The 19,517-nt window shown below is 53.1% G+C and overlaps 12 protein-coding genes across 12 annotated transcripts; 7 read left to right on the top strand and 5 right to left on the bottom strand.

Moving 5' to 3' along the window:
• Window positions 1–195: 195 nt before the first annotated feature.
• Window positions 196–935, bottom strand: J4E87_005416 (uncharacterized protein; the record flags this gene model as incomplete). Its single annotated transcript, XM_049377029.1, has 4 exons — window positions 196–240; window positions 305–473; window positions 534–662; window positions 730–935. 4 exons carry the CDS (start codon window positions 933–935, stop codon window positions 196–198), a joined length of 549 nt encoding a protein of 182 aa, XP_049233254.1.
• A 466-nt stretch (window positions 936–1,401) lies between these two features.
• J4E87_005415 (uncharacterized protein) lies at window positions 1,402–2,791 on the top strand (the record flags this gene model as incomplete). Its single annotated transcript, XM_049377028.1, has 4 exons — window positions 1,402–1,438; window positions 1,510–1,542; window positions 1,693–2,453; window positions 2,501–2,791. The coding sequence occupies 4 exons, from the start codon at window positions 1,402–1,404 to the stop codon at window positions 2,789–2,791; spliced, it is 1,122 nt and encodes a 373-aa protein (XP_049233253.1).
• Window positions 2,792–3,400: 609 nt separating this feature from the next.
• Window positions 3,401–4,440, top strand: J4E87_005414 (uncharacterized protein; the record flags this gene model as incomplete). The annotated part of the gene is made up of 4 exons (XM_049377027.1): window positions 3,401–3,482; window positions 3,626–3,678; window positions 3,733–4,304; window positions 4,356–4,440. The coding sequence occupies 4 exons, from the start codon at window positions 3,401–3,403 to the stop codon at window positions 4,438–4,440; spliced, it is 792 nt and encodes a 263-aa protein (XP_049233252.1).
• Window positions 4,441–4,920: 480 nt separating this feature from the next.
• J4E87_005413 (uncharacterized protein) lies at window positions 4,921–7,141 on the bottom strand (the record flags this gene model as incomplete). Its single annotated transcript, XM_049377026.1, has 2 exons — window positions 4,921–5,145; window positions 5,216–7,141. 2 exons carry the CDS (start codon window positions 7,139–7,141, stop codon window positions 4,921–4,923), a joined length of 2,151 nt encoding a protein of 716 aa, XP_049233251.1.
• Window positions 7,142–7,886: 745 nt separating this feature from the next.
• J4E87_005412 (uncharacterized protein) lies at window positions 7,887–8,957 on the top strand (the record flags this gene model as incomplete). Its single annotated transcript, XM_049377025.1, has 1 exon — window positions 7,887–8,957. The coding sequence occupies one exon, from the start codon at window positions 7,887–7,889 to the stop codon at window positions 8,955–8,957; it is 1,071 nt and encodes a 356-aa protein (XP_049233250.1).
• A 276-nt stretch (window positions 8,958–9,233) lies between these two features.
• Window positions 9,234–9,670, bottom strand: RPL38 (60S ribosomal protein L38; the record flags this gene model as incomplete). Its single annotated transcript, XM_049377024.1, has 3 exons — window positions 9,234–9,286; window positions 9,340–9,468; window positions 9,607–9,670. 3 exons carry the CDS (start codon window positions 9,668–9,670, stop codon window positions 9,234–9,236), a joined length of 246 nt encoding a protein of 81 aa, XP_049233249.1.
• Window positions 9,671–10,009: 339 nt separating this feature from the next.
• On the top strand, window positions 10,010–10,565 carry J4E87_005410 (uncharacterized protein; the record flags this gene model as incomplete). The annotated part of the gene is made up of 4 exons (XM_049377023.1): window positions 10,010–10,045; window positions 10,131–10,224; window positions 10,294–10,340; window positions 10,467–10,565. The coding sequence occupies 4 exons, from the start codon at window positions 10,010–10,012 to the stop codon at window positions 10,563–10,565; spliced, it is 276 nt and encodes a 91-aa protein (XP_049233248.1).
• A 437-nt stretch (window positions 10,566–11,002) lies between these two features.
• Window positions 11,003–12,765, bottom strand: J4E87_005409 (uncharacterized protein; the record flags this gene model as incomplete). Its single annotated transcript, XM_049377022.1, has 3 exons — window positions 11,003–11,988; window positions 12,038–12,536; window positions 12,586–12,765. 3 exons carry the CDS (start codon window positions 12,763–12,765, stop codon window positions 11,003–11,005), a joined length of 1,665 nt encoding a protein of 554 aa, XP_049233247.1.
• Window positions 12,766–14,015: 1,250 nt separating this feature from the next.
• On the top strand, window positions 14,016–15,393 carry IDH1 (isocitrate dehydrogenase (NAD(+)) idh1; the record flags this gene model as incomplete). The annotated part of the gene is made up of 5 exons (XM_049377021.1): window positions 14,016–14,048; window positions 14,119–14,176; window positions 14,231–14,305; window positions 14,356–15,259; window positions 15,309–15,393. 5 exons carry the CDS (start codon window positions 14,016–14,018, stop codon window positions 15,391–15,393), a joined length of 1,155 nt encoding a protein of 384 aa, XP_049233246.1.
• A 294-nt stretch (window positions 15,394–15,687) lies between these two features.
• Window positions 15,688–16,593, bottom strand: J4E87_005407 (uncharacterized protein; the record flags this gene model as incomplete). Its single annotated transcript, XM_049377020.1, has 2 exons — window positions 15,688–16,507; window positions 16,571–16,593. The coding sequence occupies 2 exons, from the start codon at window positions 16,591–16,593 to the stop codon at window positions 15,688–15,690; spliced, it is 843 nt and encodes a 280-aa protein (XP_049233245.1).
• A 308-nt stretch (window positions 16,594–16,901) lies between these two features.
• Window positions 16,902–17,772, top strand: J4E87_005406 (uncharacterized protein; the record flags this gene model as incomplete). Its single annotated transcript, XM_049377019.1, has 3 exons — window positions 16,902–16,971; window positions 17,026–17,259; window positions 17,315–17,772. 3 exons carry the CDS (start codon window positions 16,902–16,904, stop codon window positions 17,770–17,772), a joined length of 762 nt encoding a protein of 253 aa, XP_049233244.1.
• A 273-nt stretch (window positions 17,773–18,045) lies between these two features.
• J4E87_005405 (uncharacterized protein) lies at window positions 18,046–19,259 on the top strand (the record flags this gene model as incomplete). Its single annotated transcript, XM_049377018.1, has 2 exons — window positions 18,046–18,378; window positions 18,429–19,259. The coding sequence occupies 2 exons, from the start codon at window positions 18,046–18,048 to the stop codon at window positions 19,257–19,259; spliced, it is 1,164 nt and encodes a 387-aa protein (XP_049233243.1).
• Window positions 19,260–19,517: the final 258 nt, after the last annotated feature.

Raw genomic sequence — 19,517 nt, 5'->3', positions numbered from 1 at the left:
GCGCAGCGCAATGTCTCGGGCATTGCGCATCAAGTCCGCTGCGCCATCCAACCCCAACCTGCATGCAAACACGTCCTGCATGTTTCAACATGGGGCTTTTGCGGTCGTAAAGGATACATTGTCAAGTGTATCCTTCAAGGCGATGCGCTTGCCTGCTGATCTCTCTGCCACTCTAGCGCTTTATCATCCGGGGTCTTATGCAGCTGTGTCTTTGTTCGATGTCGGATCGTCGTCTCCACACTGGATGTTGGTGTGCGCGGTCAGTACATGTCTCACATGTGGTTTGTGAAAGGACACTACTTACACCGCAATCATACGCGTCGCCTATGTCTTCGCAGTTGAACTCCGGCTTCCCCAGCCGCTTGTTGACGATGTTGTGTACGTAGCAACCCCACATGGCAGCGGCCGTCCGTGACGAGACCTGGGGAGGGTACTTGGCAAGTACTTGTCCGAAGTGCTCTGCGCATTCTCCGCTGAAATCCCAGTCAGCGCGTGACCTCTATGTATTGAACGCCGAGCAGTGTAAGACATACCAGGGGTATAGGCGTTGGAACAGGTGTACATATGACCGCAGCGCCTCTTGTTCCTCGTCGGTAGGGCTTTCGGGGAAACGAGCGAAGGTTGTGTGTAGGACTTTCCACGCGGCGCGACCGAGTTCTGCCCTGCATTTGCTTGTCAGCCTGCCTCCTGTGATCTGTGTGGTGCCCGCGCAGGCCGTGATGCACGTACTTCGCCGTCGCATTCTCTAGTTTTGGCGCGATGGCATGTCCTGTGAGCACAGCTTCACTGGTACGGCCTAGTTTCTTCTCGGTCGCTGGCAATGCTAGGTGTGCTGGTGTCACCTTGTAGGGTCCTACTAGAATGAATGAACAGAGGGCGAACACGACTAAGGCAAAGACGACGAATCTAGCCCGGAGGCCAGTAATGCGGATCATTGTAGAGTAGGTATACTAGTTCTCTGAGACGAGAAATCGAGGTGTTAGGGCGGTAGGAAGCGTTCCATGGTTCACTGTAGAATGTGAAAGGCTGCCATCCATGGCCACGCACGCGATGCCTCAGATAACGCCAAGCATTGGGGCTTCGCAGCATCACGCCCGAGTGGTCCCACCACGCGCGGGTAATCTGCAGGTACGTCTGCGCGATCGAAGCTAGTTCGCATTGGAACAACATCGTCAGGGCTCTCCGCGATGGGAAATCTACAATTTGCGGGCGGGTGGGCTTTTGATATATCGCGACGGCTGCCGAGGGATATTACCGGGCTACGTCATCCGATATCGCAGTAGGGCTGAGCTTACTGAGCCTCCGAAAGCGTTCAAAACTTTGGAATCGCCAATTGACTGACCTGCATATTGACTCGCACTTCAGCACACGACACCCTAGACCACTTCAAATAAAACAACAATGTCAGACTTTCCTCCTCCACCAGTCGACACCATTGGTATGTCAATTGCTAACCCGGTCGCCGGAACGGTCCACACGCCGCAAAGACATGCGCTAATTCAATCGCAGACTGGAGCAACGTGGGCTTCAAAATTCGGGAAGGTAAGGCTTATCCTGTCACGAATGACTTCAGTGCGCGGCTGGGTTCAAGTATGGACGAGGAGGCAGAGTCTATTTCTGCTGCGTACTCTCAGCCCCACCATACAGTCATCTATAAGAAAACTCGTTTGAACATCTCCTAACTTTGCAAAGTCGCTGGCCATGTTGAATCACACTACTCTAAGGAGACCGGAAAATGGACTCCTCCAGTCTTCGTCGAGGATCCATTCCTGCGTATCCACGGCATGGCACCGGGACTAAATTACGGAATGCAGTGCTATGAGGGTATGAAGGCTTTCCGTGCACCAAACAACACTATCAACATCTTCAGGCCCAACAAAAACGCCGAGAGGATGCAGCACTCAGCGTCTTTCATATCTATTCCGGAGGTTCCGACAGACCATTTCCTCGCCTGCTGCAGTATGGCCGTGGGAATGAACGCGGCGTACGTACCGCCCCATGAAACAGGCGCCGCAATGTACATCCGACCACTGCTCTTCGGTAGTTCGGCACAACTTGGCCTGAACCCACCCCAGGAGTACACCTTTGTAGTCTACTGTATCCCGACTGGTGTCTACCATGGCTCAAACCCAGTAGATGCTGTTATTCTCGAGGACTTTGACCGCGCTGCGCCAGAGGGTACTGGATCAGCAAAGGTTGGCGGCAACTATGCTCCAGTATTACGGCATAGCGAGAAGGCGTACAAGGCAGGCTATGGTATTACCCTGCATCTGGATAGCAAGACTAGAAGCGTTGTTGACGAGTTCTCGACATCTGCCTTCATTGGCGTAAAGAAGGACGGCGAAAAGGTCAAGCTCGTCGCTTCCAACAGCAAGAACGTCATCCAGAGTGTCACAGGAGACAGTGTTCTCAGAATCGCCGAATCCTTTGGCTGGGAAGCTGAGTCTCGAGAGGTATTACAAGCGTTCTATCAATGCGTACGGTGAGCTAACAATTTCAGATCGCCTATGACGAACTCAAGTCCTTTGACGAGGTCCTTGCTGCTGGAACCGCGGCGGCCCTTGTACCTATCAAATCCATTACTCTGCCTTCCAAGGACGACAAGTTCACATACGCAGAGGCACAACAAGAACCAGGCCCAGCATGCAAGAAGCTCCTGTCGACCTTGAAGGGTATTCAGCAAGGAAAGATCGAGGACAAGCAGAGCTGGCTGTTCAGGGTAGAGAGGCCAGAGCAGTTCGGAAAGCAAGATCATGCAAATGGTGCCAAGATAGTTGGACAACTGCCTTAGAAAGGTGTGTCAACCAAGGTTCAAGCGTGTACCATGTAAAAATCGCAAAAGTCTGAATGATTGCCACCATGGTTACAACCCGCCCCAGATTGACCTTTTAAATATACATGAAGGAATTGTGAACAGTGTGAGACTGAACAAAACAAACGTGGATTACATGTCCGCTTTTGCTTTGTCCTATACTTAGACGAGACTGTTACAACTCAAACACCCGACCGCAAGACCACGTGCTTGAAACGAAGAAGACGATCATAACACCGGAAACGCGGAGCTTGCAACGGCGATATCTCGCGTTAAAGGTGCTGGTGCCCCAGGAGTATAAGTGCCGAGGCGGCCAGAACTATTTCCTCGACACCCCCACGCAGTCTAGCCCCATACGCATACGTCATCCCTGCTTTTCACCCGCAGAACCCACCTGCATCTGCATCATTCGAGCGCGCGTCTACCCAGCAGTGCAACGAGACAGACACCCGACATCCCTACCCCTTCGCATACCCACGAGGCCCGCACCCTCGATTAGTCCTTCGGCAGTTACCGCCTCGCACAGAATAACTGGCACGCCGGTGCCACACGATCCATCCACAGAGTCACATCGCAACCGGGTGCAACATGCCTGGATCGTTTTCGAGGATTCGCAACAAGGCGAGGCGCCACTTGGGTGATCCTAGTCCGGATGAGGCCTATCTTTCTTGTGAGTCTGCATCGAGAGAGTGCAAGAGGGTGAAGACTGACTGAGAGTAGATCACGATGTGAGGGGTGTGTACGCGTCGCCTATTCCTTGACTTGCGCTTCCATGCGCTTTTGACTAATCAACGACCTTACTGACAACTACAGTGACGCGAGCCGACTTGGACAGTATCAAGTCTAATGACTGGCTTACGGACAATGTGCGCATACCACCTCCTCCCAATCCACCACAGCCATGACTAACGCATCAACAGGCAATCGCCTTCTGGCAAGAATACCTCGAGCGCGAAGAGCTCAACGCCTTCCCCAAAGCCTCCATCGTCCTCCTCCGCCCCTCCATGTCCTACATGCTCATGCAAAGCGCCGAGCCCCTCTCCCTCAAAGAAGTCCTCCCCAACTTCAGCCACACGACCCACGTCTTCCTGCCGATAAATGACAACACCGACGTCACACAAGCCGAAGGCGGCTCGCACTGGTCCCTCCTTCTCGTGTCCATCATCGACGGCGTGTCCTTCCACTACGACTCCATGACCCAGTCCAACGAGCGGGAAGCACGGAGTACGACTATGAAGCTGGAACAACTGTTGGGCAAACGACTGCGGTTTATCCCTATGAATGATAGTCCGCAGCAAGAGAACGGCAGCGACTGCGGCGTCTTCGTTTGTGTGCTCATGCGGCATTTACTGCTTAAGAGGCTGCTTCGGGCCGATGCGAGCAAGAAGGTTAGCATGAGCATGCGGGATGCACACATCAACGCGAAGGATGGACGGAGAACTATGCTCAAGGTCATCGAGGAGAGGAGAGATGAGGGCAAGCGGAGACGCTCGTAAGGATTTCATACTTGAGGACTACAGAGGAGAAGCTAACATTTGTGCAGAGGAAGCCACTCGCCGTTTAGGAACCCCTCCGCCCACTCCAAGAGCCCGCCACGTATAGGCGACGAACAGTCACAGGAGCGTTAGTACCCGCTGTGATTTGTATCGAAGGGATTCCCTGGCCGAGCCCTATGCGATGGAGATTAAGAACACGGCCTTGTTCTCCTGTATGAACGTAGCACTGCATACACCGCATCCACCGTTATAAATACGTGAGCGAGCGTAGGATACCCCTTACCCAGGAGACAGACTGGATGGGGTCATGAATTACGATTTACGTGTTTTATGTTTACGCAAATATACGAATTGCTGGCATCATCACTGGAGTTGATAGTATTAATGGAACACGCATCTTAACATCTCTGTATCGCGAGTTGGGCTAGGAATATGTGCGCACTCGAGCCTATGTGCATGTCTAGTCTACGACATGTACCACTAACCAACGTGATAGCGCCACTCATGCATGTACAAACGTATCCAGACGCTTGCTTCCAGATCCTAGACCCCATAAAACGATAGATGCGCGCTCTACGAATCCCACAAAGTGCTCTAATCCATTCAACACGTCTAAGTCGTCTTTTCTTCTGCCTTGGTTTCCATCGGCTTAGCTTCGCCCTTGGGTACAAGATTACCATTATCGTCCCGCGGTATACGTTCCCAGCCCGTCTTAAACCTCTTCTTGCTTGCGTCGAAGCGAGGCAACGGATGCGCTTCGGTATTCAGGACGATTTGATCGAGAGGGAGGAGGTCGTCGGGGGAGAAAAGGAGGTACATGTATTTGAGCGTCTCGGCCTGCGTTGTACGTTAGCAAAGCAATTCAACAGTTCTGAAGATGTGGGGACGAAGGAGAAAAGGAACTTACAAGCCAGAAACTCTCCATGTTGTCCCGCGACGGAGGAGGTACCTTCGTCACATCACCGATACTAGAGAATCCGCCATTATCCTCCACAATGGTGTGCTTGACAAAAGCTTCAAACATATCCCAGCCCCATTCGCGGTAGATGTCGTCGCCGGTTATGCGCCACATGTACAGGAGCGATTCTACAGTCTCTGGTCGCTGGAGGTTATGTGTATCAGCGGGCTTGAGGTCGAAATCGCTCTTCCAGCCCTCGCCGTCGGGGACACTGGTGTCGAGCTCGGATTTGGACGCGAGTATCTCGGTGCGGTACATCTTGGGCGGGTCGTCGAGCTGGAAGTAGGCGATTTCAGGGGCGAGACCTGTGGCGGTTACTTTGTACATGCCCATGCATGTCTTTGTGAGTTCGCGGGCAAGCGTTATGTCTTCTTCTTGTGCTTTGCCCCAGGTGGGTAGTTTGCGGGCGTCGGCGAGGGGGATGCCACCGGTTGCGGCGAGGGCGATGGTGCCAGGTAGGAAACAGACGAGGTGGTCCATCTTGGGATGCAGTTTGCCTTCGATTCCGCTTGGTCGCTCTGCTAGGACGGTGAAGTGGCTGTTCTTTGTGTATGTGAGGAGATGCTTCTTTGCGCCGTTGAGCGACTCGTTCCACATCTCTTGGTAGACTGGTTCTTGCTTCTGGGTTTGCAGGTACTGCTTGATGAGGTATTCGTAGTAGCTGTCTCCACGGCTGCCCCATCGAATCTCGCTTCCGCGGAACGTGCCTTTGTCTGCGTAGATGAAGATGGGTAGGAGACCGTCTTTGGCGCCGTTGTCGTCCACGACTTTCATTACTTTCTCAGCTACATCCCAGTAGTGTGCCTCGCCAGTAAGGAATGCCAGGTATTTCATCTCGAGTTGGAGAGTGGTTGCTTCGGCGGTAGATGACGCACCGCCGTCGGCGTGCGAGGCTTCGCCTTTGGCGTCTCTTAGGATCACACTGGCCCAGGGCACACCCGAAGGTGACTCGTACGCGCCCATGAGACGATCAGCCAGGTCGGTAGCTTTCTCCAGGAAGAGGTCCTCCTCGTTCGAGTTCTCAGGCTTCAGGCCCGGAAGTGTATCCTGCAAGTAGTGTGCAGACAGCAGACCACCAAGCATGCGTATAGTTGTCTCAAAGGTATTGACATCCTGCTTCTTGTCGTAATCGAGACTCGTCGAAATCCATTGCCGTGCGTGGGTGAGTTCTTTGGTGAGGTTCATGATCATGAGCGTGTCGAGCGCGTCCACGATGATCCAACCCAGACCGTTGGGCTCAGCCATGTATCGACCCTTCTTCGAAACGGGGTGGTACTCGTCGTAACCCCAGCCATGCTCCTCATAGGCGTTCCAACTCAGTAGGAAGGCGTCCTTGACTGCTAGTCTCCGCTTCTCCCAGTCAACTTTGCTCTTCTTTCCGGCAGCACTTCCGCCTATGTTTGACAACAAGCTCTTGCCCCTATCCTTCTCATCTTGTACTGTGCCCACACTTGTGCCACCACTAGACCATCCGAACCAGTAGAACAGCCCCAGCACGACCAGTGCAATCAGCGACATGCCCCTCTTACTCCGCAGGAAGCCTTTCCTGCCCCTCGCACCACCGCCATATCCATAGCTTTTCCCCGAAGGCTTGTCCTTATACATTGGCAAGCCCTTTTCGTTCCCCGGTAGTTTGTTCCAAACATTATCTTCAAACTTTCGTTGCGCGCTCTCGAAATTGGGTACGTTGCGCGGGATGGCGAAGGACATATCTGAGTCCTGGATCGCCTGTTTCGTGGCCTCGACTGCCTGCTTGGTCGATTCGACGGCTTGCGAGGCTTTCTTGTTGGCGGCGTTCTGGAGGAGGGCGAAGGCGGAGGGTGTCTTGAATGCTGTTTTGCTGCGGAGGTTGAACGGGTCGCGTGTCGAGTTCATGAGGCGGCGCGACGCGTAGTGCTGATTAAACAATAGACCAGGCGGAGCGAGTGTAGTTCACCCTTGCGAAGTCTGATAACTTGACATCTTGCTCCAGACTCCAGTCGACTTGGGAAAGCAATGCTCAAAGCGCCCTCTGTCTGACTCGCCAGGTGTTCATTGCTCATCCCCGATGCAGATAGCTTGGCTAGACAGGGGTCCCGCATCTCAGGAAACATCAGCCACAGCGGAGTTCAATGGGGAAGCTCCACCTTCAACCCTCAGCCTCGTTACGACTCGCAAGCATCGCTCTTCCTTGTGCTACAGATAGGACACGCGTACTCAGGCACAGGCACAGTATAGCCTCTTTCCGCACCCAAATTTAAATTCAGCACGATGAGGGTACCTAGGTATATCAACAGCAGCTGCGATGCGGCAATGTGTTTCCAGAAGTACTCGAGCATTGTTCTCATGATCACCGCCCACCCTGCAGTATTTACGATTACCGCGTCTTGTCGTCATTGCTATCTACGCGTTACGTGATGGCGTTCTACACCAAGGACGAGATGCGCTTCCTATTCTTTGCTCTCTTTTCCTGCCTACCCTTACACCGTTGCTTTCGCATTGCTCGCACGCCTTCCCCGCCAGTACATAGAACAGAGACGTCTAGCATCGGAAAGTCACAATCAAGAGTGCATCTACGGAAGAGCAAGACAAAGCGATACGATTCTTCATCTACCATAACCATCTCACCAAGCGAAACGCAATGTCAGGTGCAAGCATGAAGCGTATCCAGATTACACCAGACGGCTCGGGTCCACCTACGAAACTCAACACCGATGTTCCTACCTCTCTACCCGACGCTAAAGAGACCAAGATCCATCCTCAGAACGCCCCAGACGCTTCAACGAATGCCTCCCTCTTCTTCGTTGGAACTGCCACCACAATCCTAGAGTGGGAAGGCATCCGCATTCTCACTGATCCCAACTTCCTCCATGCTGGCGATCATGTTCACCTAGGACCAGGCGTTGGTGCAACGAGACAGACCAACCCCGCCATTGATTTGGAAGAGCTACCGAGGATCGATGTGATCTTGCTGTCGCACTACCACGAAGACCATTTCGACCGAGAAGTAGAGGAGAAACTGTCAAAGGGACTCCCGATCATCACTACACCACATGCCAAGGAATGCTTGACGGGTAAGGGCGAGGAGTCATTCAAGAATGTGCATGCGCTAGACTTCTGGAACAGCTTGCTCCTAGATGTATCGCAGTCTGACCAACCAACCAAAAGTGGTCCGAAGCCTAGCATCAAAGTCACAGGTGTGCCGGGAAAGCATGTCCCTCCAGGTCCACTGAACGTTGCCAATGATATTCTTGGCGCCGTACCACCTACCAATGGCTGGATGGTCGAACTCGGGTACTCAAATGGTTCTTCTGGCGACGGTAGCGACTTCGAGAACGGATACAGGATCTACATATCCGGTGACACGCTGATGGTGGACGAGCTCAAGGAGATTCCTGAGCGATACAAGGATCAGAACATCGACCTGATGCTGGTCCACCTGGGAGGCACCACGATTCCTGGACCTAAGATGCCGTTGCTGATGGTCACAATGGATGCCGAACAGGGCGTACAGCTGATGCAGCTCATCAACCCCGACCTGACGATTCCAATCCATTACGACGATTACGATGTGTTCCTGAGCCCGCTGGATGATTTCAAGAAGGCGGTACACGCGGCGGGTCTGGATAGCAAGGTCGTGTATTTGGACCGCAAGGATCAGTACAAGTTCAACGTGAAGCAAGGACAGAAGCCGAAGCAATCGCTGTATTAGTAGCCCTATCGGTAGTGACTCTGTAACTAGCTGATCAGCAAAATTGACCATGATACATGATGATTCTTGGTGCACGTCGGAAACAGGCTGTGGTGTTCGGAATGAAGTTTGACTTTTTTCATTCCTGGTGGTAACCCAGTGTGAAGGGTTCCGTGATGCCATTGAACAAAATTTATCCGTTGAGACGCCGTCCGCCCATGCCTTCGTGCTTCGTGCGCATCGTGCGTTGATGTCCTTGCACACTTCTGTCCTCAGTCCCTCATGCGTTCGATCCGTTTATGCGTGCTTGCCCTTGGGGTTCTTCTTGCCAACGTCGGTGATGGTAAGACCTGCGGTTGTTAGATTCGTGTCATTGGCGCTGGAGTATTGGGGATGTGCGTACCCGGGGGCAGACTCTGCTTGAGCTTCTCGGCCTTGTCGGTGTCCTTAAGAACGAGGGTGTAGACGTTTGTTGAGCATCGGACCTTGAACTTGATGTTGTTGACCTTCTTGTTCTTCTTTATGCGGGCGGCTGCGATAATGTCAGTCCAGTGCTCTCATCACGTTCTCTGCCTCGATCGTCGCAGGTCTCTGCGGCTCGCATTCATCGTGCACAATTCCTCCCCCTACTGCGACCGCAACTTTCCCCCGGCGGAAGTGGTAGACGTACACTTGGCATCCTTGCGCCTGCAGATCTCGATGAACTGCTTGATGTCGGAAACTTCGGAAGGCATCTTGACGATTTGTGTGTGGACGGGTCGTTGGAGTTCGGGATCGTGAAGTTCGGAGACGCCTAGGCACAGGCCAAAAATGCTGTGGACTCGCTTGAAACGCACGGGCTGCCATGGGGCTGCCCGCAAGCGTTGCTGCTTTGGGCCTGGTGGGGTGACGACGAGTGTGGCGTAAACCAGGAACGCCATGGCTGCGTCGCATGAAACAGTGCTGCCTACAACCCTATAACTGCTGCAATTCTTATCCAAACTCGTCAAACTCATAATATCATCTCGCACTCTGACGAAAGACCTTGAGCTTCTTTTCACACACGCACATACGACCAACTCCCACCCTTCAGCATGCCGACTCCCATCGATCGCGCGGTCCAACAACGTGTAGGTTATTCATGGCTCTCCTGGCATCTACTTTACATAGTGGGCCTTCTACATGCCGCGGAAAGTACATGCTGACATGTGTCAGGGCCCTTTCTTCGCCTTTGCCGCAGTTGTCGCTGGTGTAGCAGCATGGAGCATCTGGGGACAGGACATCTTCCCTAGTCAAGACCCTACTGGTGGTGCGTCCCTCTACATCGTTTCTGAATGCCGATCGATTCAAGATCTGATCTTGCTGACAATGTTTCCAGACCCAGAAACATGGACACACGATCAATGCGTTACCTGGCTCAAGCACGTAAGTTCTCTATAGCCTCGGTGTGACGAAGAACGCATGCTAGCGTTGGCTACCTTCCAGCTACGGAATGCCGTCATAGTGTTGAGGTATAGGCTGTTGTTAGTCTTCATGCTAACGCCATGGCAGAGAAACCTACATCCTTCCCCTGTTGCAACAACCGCTGAGCTGCTAGAGCGGATCAAGGCGAACATGAGGGTGGCCAGAGAGCGAACACCAGGTCAATGAGCATGTACTCCAAGACGTCTATCCAATCCAAATAAATTTCAGGCTTAGTCACAGACTTTCCCCCCTAACTCCTGCAGAACACCATGGGTAGTCGCCAGGCTGAGCCATCGTTGACCGATCGAACATCAAATCAACCTCGACTACCTCCAGGCCTCACCATATTTTCCCCTCCATAACTCCTGCAAAACACCTTGGTAGTCGCCTCGCTGAGCCATGGCTCACCGATTGAACGTCAAATCAATCTCGAATACCTCCAGGCCTTATCGTATTTCTCGCCAAATAACTCCTGCAGAATACCATGGTAGTCGTCTGGCTGAGCCATCGTCCAATCGTCCAAAGCATAAAAAATCTTGACTTCCTCCCGGGCTCACCATATCGCATCAACGCCGTACTCCTTCCAACACACTTTTGGCCCGTTTCTACACTCCAACACCAAATCAATTGCCATCATCAGCCTTTTTGAACTCCTTCAGGACCTCGACACTGGCACTGTAATGCTCTGCCTCCTCAGTGTACGCACTCTCTTCTTCCATCATTTCTCGCTTGAGACGATCCAGCTCCTCCGCCATACGCTGCTTGTAGGGTCCCATCTGCGCATCAATGTCAGCCTGCTTCTTAGCAGTCTCCGCACGCCTCTTGCGCATATCCTCGAGGTTTTTTCGCTGGTCTGCGAGCTGGCGTTCGATCGAAAGCGTCTTAGGTGTAGAGGAGCGCAGCACTACAGGCTGGGCGATAGGTAACGTAGGCGTAGGCGTTGGCATCGTACGCTTTGGCTCTGGTGGTGCTATGCCGTTGGTAGTGGAAGATGTACGCTTTGCTGGTACAACTGCTGGGGTAGGGGTACCTGGCTTCTTCTGACCGTTGACTGTGCTGGTACTGATAGACGCTGGTTTTGCGACCTGTTTCTTTGCCGGAGTGTTGGACTGCGGGGGTTTCTTTGCTGTATCCAACGGCGAAGGGGAAGGCTTTGTGACTGTCTCCTTCGCTACGGCTACAGATTTGTCTGGGTGCACGTTCGCTAGCTTGGTACCGGTTCCTGGGAGGCTGGATACTTTCGCAATCATATCGGCTACCGGCACAGAAGGCGCAGCGGCGATCTTTTCTGTGACTTTCTCACCACCGCTACCAGGATCAGAGGTAGAGATGCTGTTGTCAGTATCTCCATTGGCAAGTGCCTGCTTGGGCGCCGCAGTTGCTTGTTCGGAAGGCGCAAGGGTCTTGTTCTCTGACTGTGCGCTTTTCGCTGGCGTGGTGGAAGGCATTGGAGATTCTGATCGCGACGAAGCATATCCGTCGTTCTTTGATGCGGGCCTTGCACCCAAAACCAGAGGAGGAAGAGGCTCCAGCGCTAGAGTATGCGGGTCTGCCAATCCCGGATCTTTGGGGTCAAAGGTTATGATCATGTCTCGGTCCTCCATATCGTCTGAGTGCTATGTTAGCCTCGTACCTGAGAATGAGTTTGAGCAGCTGACCTTCACTGCGATAGTGGAAACGAAAGATGGCCCATGGCTCCGGACCTGGACGCTTTGCATCTGCCCTGCGCTTGTGCAGGTTCGGCTGCGTACCCTCCAACGGAACGATATTTTCTTCCAAAGACATCTTCAGAGTTGGAGGTACCTTCATGTAGCTTGCCTTCTGCTCGGTGCTGCCCCGATGATCCTCTTCAACACCACCTTCGATTTCGTAGTATTTTCTCACGTTACTAACTTCGTGAGAAACACCCAATTGTCGCGTGATGTACAAGCGATGCTCGATCGTTCCGATGGTTTCAGGCTCGTCACCTTGTGTCATGACCACATTCAAGAGAGGAGTTGCGGTCATCTCAGTGTCGATGATCTCTTTCCCATTCTTGCATAGGAACTTTTCGGTGTCAATCTTCCTGTTGGTCTGCAAGCTTACAGCTTTTGCGACATATGAGTTGGCCTTTCGTAGCACTCCGTCCACGATGGTATCATAGGCCACGGCTAGAGTCTGAATCTTCGTTAGTTACATCGTTCAGACCTTTGCAAGTATTGCGTACGGTGCCTGTGAACCTGCCGCCAACTCGAGGCTTGTGACCCTCGTCAATGACCACATAACAGCATATGGCGTTGTCTCGTGGGTCGATGTACTGATCGTATTCCTTAAGCGCCGCAACCTGGCCATCGACATAGATGTTGACCTGTGCTCTTCGGTCGCTGCCTCTTTCGATAACCTTCATGATGGAGAAATTTGTTATGAGACGATTAATAATGAGTATGATCGAGGCGTATCTTGCGATGACCCAATATCTTTTTTCGCGTAGGCTTGGACTGAGCCGAAAGTCAACGCGAAGTGACTGGTCGCCTGAGAGATACGGAAGTCGCTACTGTACTAGATTTGGCGTGACTGAGTTGATACGTGCCAAACTGCAGAGGAAGTGTCTAGGCGCCGGATGAGATCGTTGCTAATTAGCAGTATCGACAGCGTGAGGGGTGAAGGATGTTTGGAACTACAAGCGCCTCCACCGCCGAGTGTTGCGCTTTGGGGCTTCGGTAGTCGCGTGCCTGCTGTTTTGGGCAACTAAGGGCAGCCTGAACCTGGAGAAGGAATTTGATATCAGGCCGAAATGGAGAGAATATTCGAGATGGGAAGGAGTGGAGAGAGAGGAAGAGGGTGCGTCTTGAAGATTGAGAGACCTAATGAAGACGGCAGAGTAGTGAGGTGAAGGTGAGGCTAGTTAGGTGGTTGACACGTGCTAGAGGAACGCTGTGATGCCAGGGACCGACACGTCTGCGAAAGCCCAAGTGAGAGCGACTGCATGAGCGCTCACACACCCAGTCAGATAAGACATACCGAACCTAGACTGCTCTGCGGAGCAGCACGACTTCGAGAGCCCACATGCTATGTGGATTGCTAGAGCAACCCCATATGGTTCTCTCGCTCGCCCTCAGAGTGACAATCTTGACCGACTTGAAGTTTCCTATTAAAGACCTGTGGGTTCTGCCATGCCTATCGCATACTTCAAAGAGGGCATTTGGCATACTTTGGGAATTTCTGTTGATGGGTCATTGTGCGCTCCTGGAGCGATCTTGCACTGATCTCCTGAATGTAAGCTTTTCCATAGCCGTCTATCAGATGATTTCTGTTGTAGGATGAGATGTCGTGCTATGCAAATCGTAGCCCATGCGATCACATGCAAATGGAGTGGTGACGAATTAGGCAGGCACAGCGACTATGAAAATCGAAAGATTCATCCGGAGTAGAAAAACTGCGAAAACGAGAAGAAGCAATCATCGGAACGAGTGAAAGACATCGTTGCCCTGCGTCGGAGATAATAGAGAGAGCGAGCCGCGGCGGAAGGACGGATGTGGTCATTCGCCAAGCGCGGTTTCTTCCTTCGGTTCGGATGCATTTTCGGGGGACGGCAGCTTCAGCTTGTTTCTCTCCACCTCAAATCCCTCACCACCAGCCCAACGCCGCAACTCCACCATGTTGTCGAGGACCTCTCAAAGAACAGCGCAGGTACGAGCAAGACGATGCGCCCGCAATTGGCCGGCGCGGTGGGAATTCGAGTGCTAATGCGCCTGTGCAGACGCTCCTGCGGGGCGCGAAGCCTGCCTCCCGATGGGCACCCGCCATGGCTACCCGCTGTACGAAGACCACGTGAAAGATATCCAAAAATGCAGAGTCTAACGCGGCGACAGCAATGGCTACGGTCACCCAAGACATCTTCAAGCCCACCAAGTTCGGCGGCAAATACACCGTTACCCTGATTCCCGGTATGCGCGATAGCCGCCTATAAATGGATATAGATTCTGAACATGCGCAGGTGACGGTATCGGTGCTGAGGTCTCCGAGTCGGTCAAGGAGATCTTCAAGGCGGACAACGTGCCCATTGAGTGGGAGCAGGTCGACGTCTCTGGTGTCGACTCTGGCAACGTCCACTCCGAGGAGCTCCTCCGCGAGTCCATTGCTTCGCTCAAGCGCAACAAGCTCGGTCTCAAGGGTATCCTCCACACGCCCGTCGAGCGCTCCGGCCACCGTTCCTTCAACGTTGCTCTCCGTCAAGAGCTCGACATCTACGCCTCCATCGTCCTCCTCAAGAACATCCCCGGTTACGAGACGCGCCACAAGGACATCGACTTCTGCATCATCCGTGAGAACACTGAGGGTGAATACTCTGGTCTCGAGCACCAGTCGGTCAACGGCGTCGTCGAGTCGCTCAAGATCATCACCCGTGAGAAGTCGGAGCGCATCGCCAAGTTTGCTTTCGCCTTTGCGCTCGCAAACAACCGCAAGAAGGTTACCTGCATCCACAAGGCCAACATCATGAAGCTCGCCGATGGTCTGTTCCGCAACACCGTCAAGAGGGTTGGTGAGGACTACCCCACTCTCGAGACCAACGACATGATTGTCGACAACGCCTCCATGCAGTGTGTCTCAAGGCCCCAGCAATTCGACGTCATGGTTATGCCCAACTTGTACGGAGGTATCCTTTCCAACATTGGTGCTGGTCTCGTTGGCGGTCCTGGTATCGTCCCCGGTTGCAACATGGGCCGCAACGTCGCCGTTTTCGAGCCTGGATGCCGTCACGTCGGTCTCGACATCAAGGGCAAGGACCAGGCCAACCCCACTGCTCTGATCCTGTCCGCCGCCATGATGCTCCGTCACATTGGTCTCGATGACCACGCCAACCGCATCTCGCAGTCCGTCTACAAGGTTATTGCTGACGGGTAAGTTCGAATTCCAAATGAAGAGCAACACATGACTAACAATGTCTAGTACCGCCCGCACACGCGACATGGGAGGCAACACCACCACCCACGAGTTCACCCGCGCAGTCCTGAACCAGATGGAGAAGGCATGATTTAGCCATCATGATCTTCGTGTTTGCTAAGCTTTGATCTAGCGCGATGATACCGTCACATCTAGGCCTCGGCTCACATTGGGTTAACCTAGGATATGGAGCAATAACATATTTTCTTAACGATTGGACGCAATGGCACTTGTACAACTACCAGCTGGAATGTGAATAGAGCTGTACTTGTAGGTGGTATATAGCATGCTGCATGATTGAATTGACCATTCTTATACCCTCGTGAAAATGCCAGACCCAGAACTCCGTGCTATGCGTAACATCGTCATCGTGATGTGGGTATATCTAGAATTGGATCCTCCTCTTCCTGCCAGTGTACTTGGACGAGGCCTTGACGACCTTTCCTTGTCTCTCCATCTGCTCCTTCTTCTTCATGATGTACGCCTTGCTGCCCTTGCGTTCCTCGCCCCTCTTCATGCCCTTGGCCTTTCTCCGTGCATCCTCGACGTCAACGCCGTCCATACCCCTCACAACGCCCGTAATGTCGCCATCCAGCGCGCCACCACCCACAGTCAGAACAAGATACGTCTTCGCGCTCTTCGTCCCCATATCGTCCTCCAACAGACCCGCACCGAAACCAGACTTGATCGCCGCCTGCGCCACCATCTTCTTCTGCGCATCGTTCTTAGGATAGAACTGGCAAACAGCCCTCCCTCCCCTCTTCAGACTCGCATAAAGCTGGTTGAAGAACCTCGATAACCTGCCCGCAGGACTCTCCTCGCTCGTCTCAGCATTGCACAGCCATTGAACCGCACTAATGCTAATCGCAGCATCGAAAGTTCCCGGCCGAAACGGTACGCCCTGCCCCGCATCCGCCAGCAGTAAATCTCCTTCTACCTCTTTCTCCAGCGCAACGCCCAGCATGGATGCGCTGATGTCGAAACCGATCCATACGTGTGGGCCGCCGGGTGTGCCTTGTTCAGCGGAATGCGACAGGATCTCGCCGCTGAGACCGGAGCCGCAGCCGACGTCGAGGATCATGGATGGCGAGGTGAGCGCGAGGAGGGAGAGGGCGCGGTGCGTCATTGTGGATTGGATCTTTTGGATACGAGAGGAGGTGGTGTATTTGCGCGATTCGGAGTCATTGTAGAAGAGGTCGGGCGGTCTGCAGATGTGTAAGCGCTGTGTTCTTCGCTATGCGATTTGCGGTGTTGGGAGGATTGCGTACAGGATGTCTTCTGGGCGCGACATGGTTGCAGTTGTTAACTCTGAATCGCTGGACGATTGACTGTAGTAAATTTCCCTATCGCGTGGAAATATGTATCTCGTTTGCGCAGTGATTGTCAGAAGCGAGCGTGTCTGTCAGTTGCTCGACGCACCTTCAGCCAAGAGTTCGCACGACTTTTTGGAGTTGGACCCCACACTCTGGCGCGGGTCCACGGGTTTCTCCGCTAGCCTTGATGCCACCTTTGGACTGACCTCATCGTGCCGCGGCCAAACTTCCAGCCTTCCACACTTCATCCCTCTTCGCATTCCCCTGAAGTGTGCCAAAAGTCAACATGTGGATATTACCGCTGCTTGGATATGTCGGCGTTATCCTGGGCTTCGCGTTCCTGACGCTTGCGATAGGTACTTTGCTGTGATGCTCTCGGTCTTTGGCTTCATGGGGCTAACGCAACGTAGCTTCCGGCCTGTACTACCTTTCTGAACTCGTGGAAGAGCATACCGTCTTCGCGAAGAAACTGCTCTACCGGCTCATTTATGGCGTCGTTGGCATACAGACACTCCTTCTCGTAGTCGATAGGTTTCCAATTGGGCTCAGCGCATTGAGTGTCGGGTCGCATTTCATCTATGCGCAGAACCTAAGGCGGTTCCCTATCGTCAAGCTCACGGATCCACTCTTCTTAGCCTCTTGTGGTATGCTATGATGCTTGGAAGTCTCTACCGGCGCAATGCTGACCATCATTTCCAGCTCTTGTAATTGCGAACCACTACCTGTGGTTCCGCCACTTCAGTGCTCCACCAGCGAACACCTACTCCTCGTATCCCTACTCTCGCGATGCCAACATTCCTACTTTCACCGAAATCGCGTCCTACTTCGGCCTCTGCGTCTGGCTAGTCCCCTTCGCCTTGTTTGTCTCCTTGTCTGCTGGCGAGAATGTCCTTCCCTCAATGGGCTCAGAGTACGCGACCGGAGACGGTAGCAGCTACATCACACCAGGAACAGCACCAGCACCAGCATCATACGGAACCGGAACAGGCATTGGCGTCGGTGGAGCCAGTAGTGGCATGGAAGGAAAGAGGAGGGCGAGAAGTGGAACAAACGCTGGCATGGCAAAGGCTGTTGTCACTGGCGTCAGAGAGTGGGTTGGAGAGACAGGAGAGGTTATGGGGTTGTGGAAGGGTGAGAGGACAAGGCCAACATTCTAAGAGCTGGGTCTCTATGGGATACGATTGTACGAGTAATGTGGATGCTTCATGCAAAAGATTGTCGCGGATTGGTCGGTTTGCCTACGTGCCTGCACTTGTGTCTCTTCACTTTGCGAAAATCGCGCCATTGTCGTGAAAAGCGCCAAACGATAGCGCACGCGACTTCCAAGCCCACAGGCCTTCACTTTGTCTCACCCCACTTCCCACCTCAACTCCGCGCCACAAGACACTTTTGGGGATCTCTGATTTACTATTTCTACACCTTCATTCGCGATGGACGACGTACATCCCTCACGCACATACAAGGTGCTTCCGGTGCCCCAGGTACCCCAGATACCGATGCTTCAGCGCGAGACTGCGTCTATCCAGCCAGAGAAGATCGATACGCGCAGCGCTCGCAATCTCTTGTGCAAGGTCTTCAAGAAACCCTACGCTCATCCACCTGCCGCAAAGAAGTTGCAGGCCAATCATGTTCAATTCCTACTTGAGACTCCTATCGGTCGCGACTTCAATCTGATCACCGCCGCTGGTGTGGAGTTCAAAGTACATTCTATCATGTTGATTGGCGGCCCGAAAGCTTTACAGGAGGGACTGTTTCCTGGTGGTGTAAGCTTTCCCGTCTTGATATTTACTATGATTGAGACTAACACGACCAGGCAACAATTCCAAATCCACCAGAGTTCGTCAACCTGCCGCCCCACTTCCATCCTATCCTCATGGACCGAATCGTCAATTTCATCTACACATCGGACTACCTGGTCGTCCGGGACGGTAGCAAGCAGCTCATTCAGAAGAACTTCAAGTTCTATCACGCAACTGTTATTCCAGATGTCAACCCGCCTACCGCCGCTACGACCGCTCTAGTCGACATCCACGACTACACCTTCCATCTCCACATGTACGCTCTGGCTGAAGAGCTCGACTACGACGCGCTGAAGTCAGCTGCCCACACTAAGCTCGTCCAGCTCTTCATTACCGTGCGCAACGAAACTCCCTCCGCGATCAAAGACGCCATAAATGCTACCTTTGCCCCGTTGGGTAGCCCATCTCGTATCTGCAAAGACGAAGACAGCATGTTGCAGCAACTAGTCGTAGCAGCCGTCCTCGCGCACGAGTTCAAGACCTGGACCGAAGCAGACCAACAAGTATTCAGCAACGACATCCAAGGTCCTGAGTACGCCGACTTCCGCAACGCCTACAACATGGTCAAGGGCGCGAACCAGGATCTGATCGAGATTGGGGATACTGCTAGGTCATTGGCGGCGGAGCGCAAGGCGGGTATGGAGCGTAGGAGAGCAGCTAAGAAGGCCGGTGTTGGAAACTTGGATCAGAGTAAGCTCATGGTTGGAAGCGGCTCGCCTTTGAGCGTGTTGAGCGCGCGGCCTGCAAATATGAAGGATAAGTTCAAGAGGTGCGTAGAGAAGCGGGGCGTTAGTTCGGTTGCGAAGGTGGATGGAGATGAGGATATGGATATGGAGGTTGACTAGACTGCTTGTCTCGTGGCGAGATGTGCACCCTGGAGTCTACGTTGACTAAACGTCGTCTACTTTGCATGCTTTCATCTTGATGCAGGCTGCAGACCTGTTTGGGGGTTTCTTTGTAGTAGATGCTCTCCCGATTTAACTTGCCGAGATTGAGATAGTACGTGGATTGTAATGAAATGACGGTAAAATCCTGCGAGTTCATAATTAGCCAGATGTGTCGTATTCCTCTTTTTTGTTCGTGCGCAGGTGTTGATTATCTAG

Source organism: Alternaria ethzedia (genome assembly GCF_023757985.1).
Source record: "Alternaria ethzedia strain BMP 0044 chromosome Unknown scaffold_11, whole genome shotgun sequence".
Lineage (NCBI taxonomy): Eukaryota > Fungi > Ascomycota > Dothideomycetes > Pleosporales > Pleosporaceae > Alternaria > Alternaria ethzedia.
Note: the sequence above shows the minus strand (reverse complement) of the source record. Positions and strands in the feature narration are given on the sequence as shown.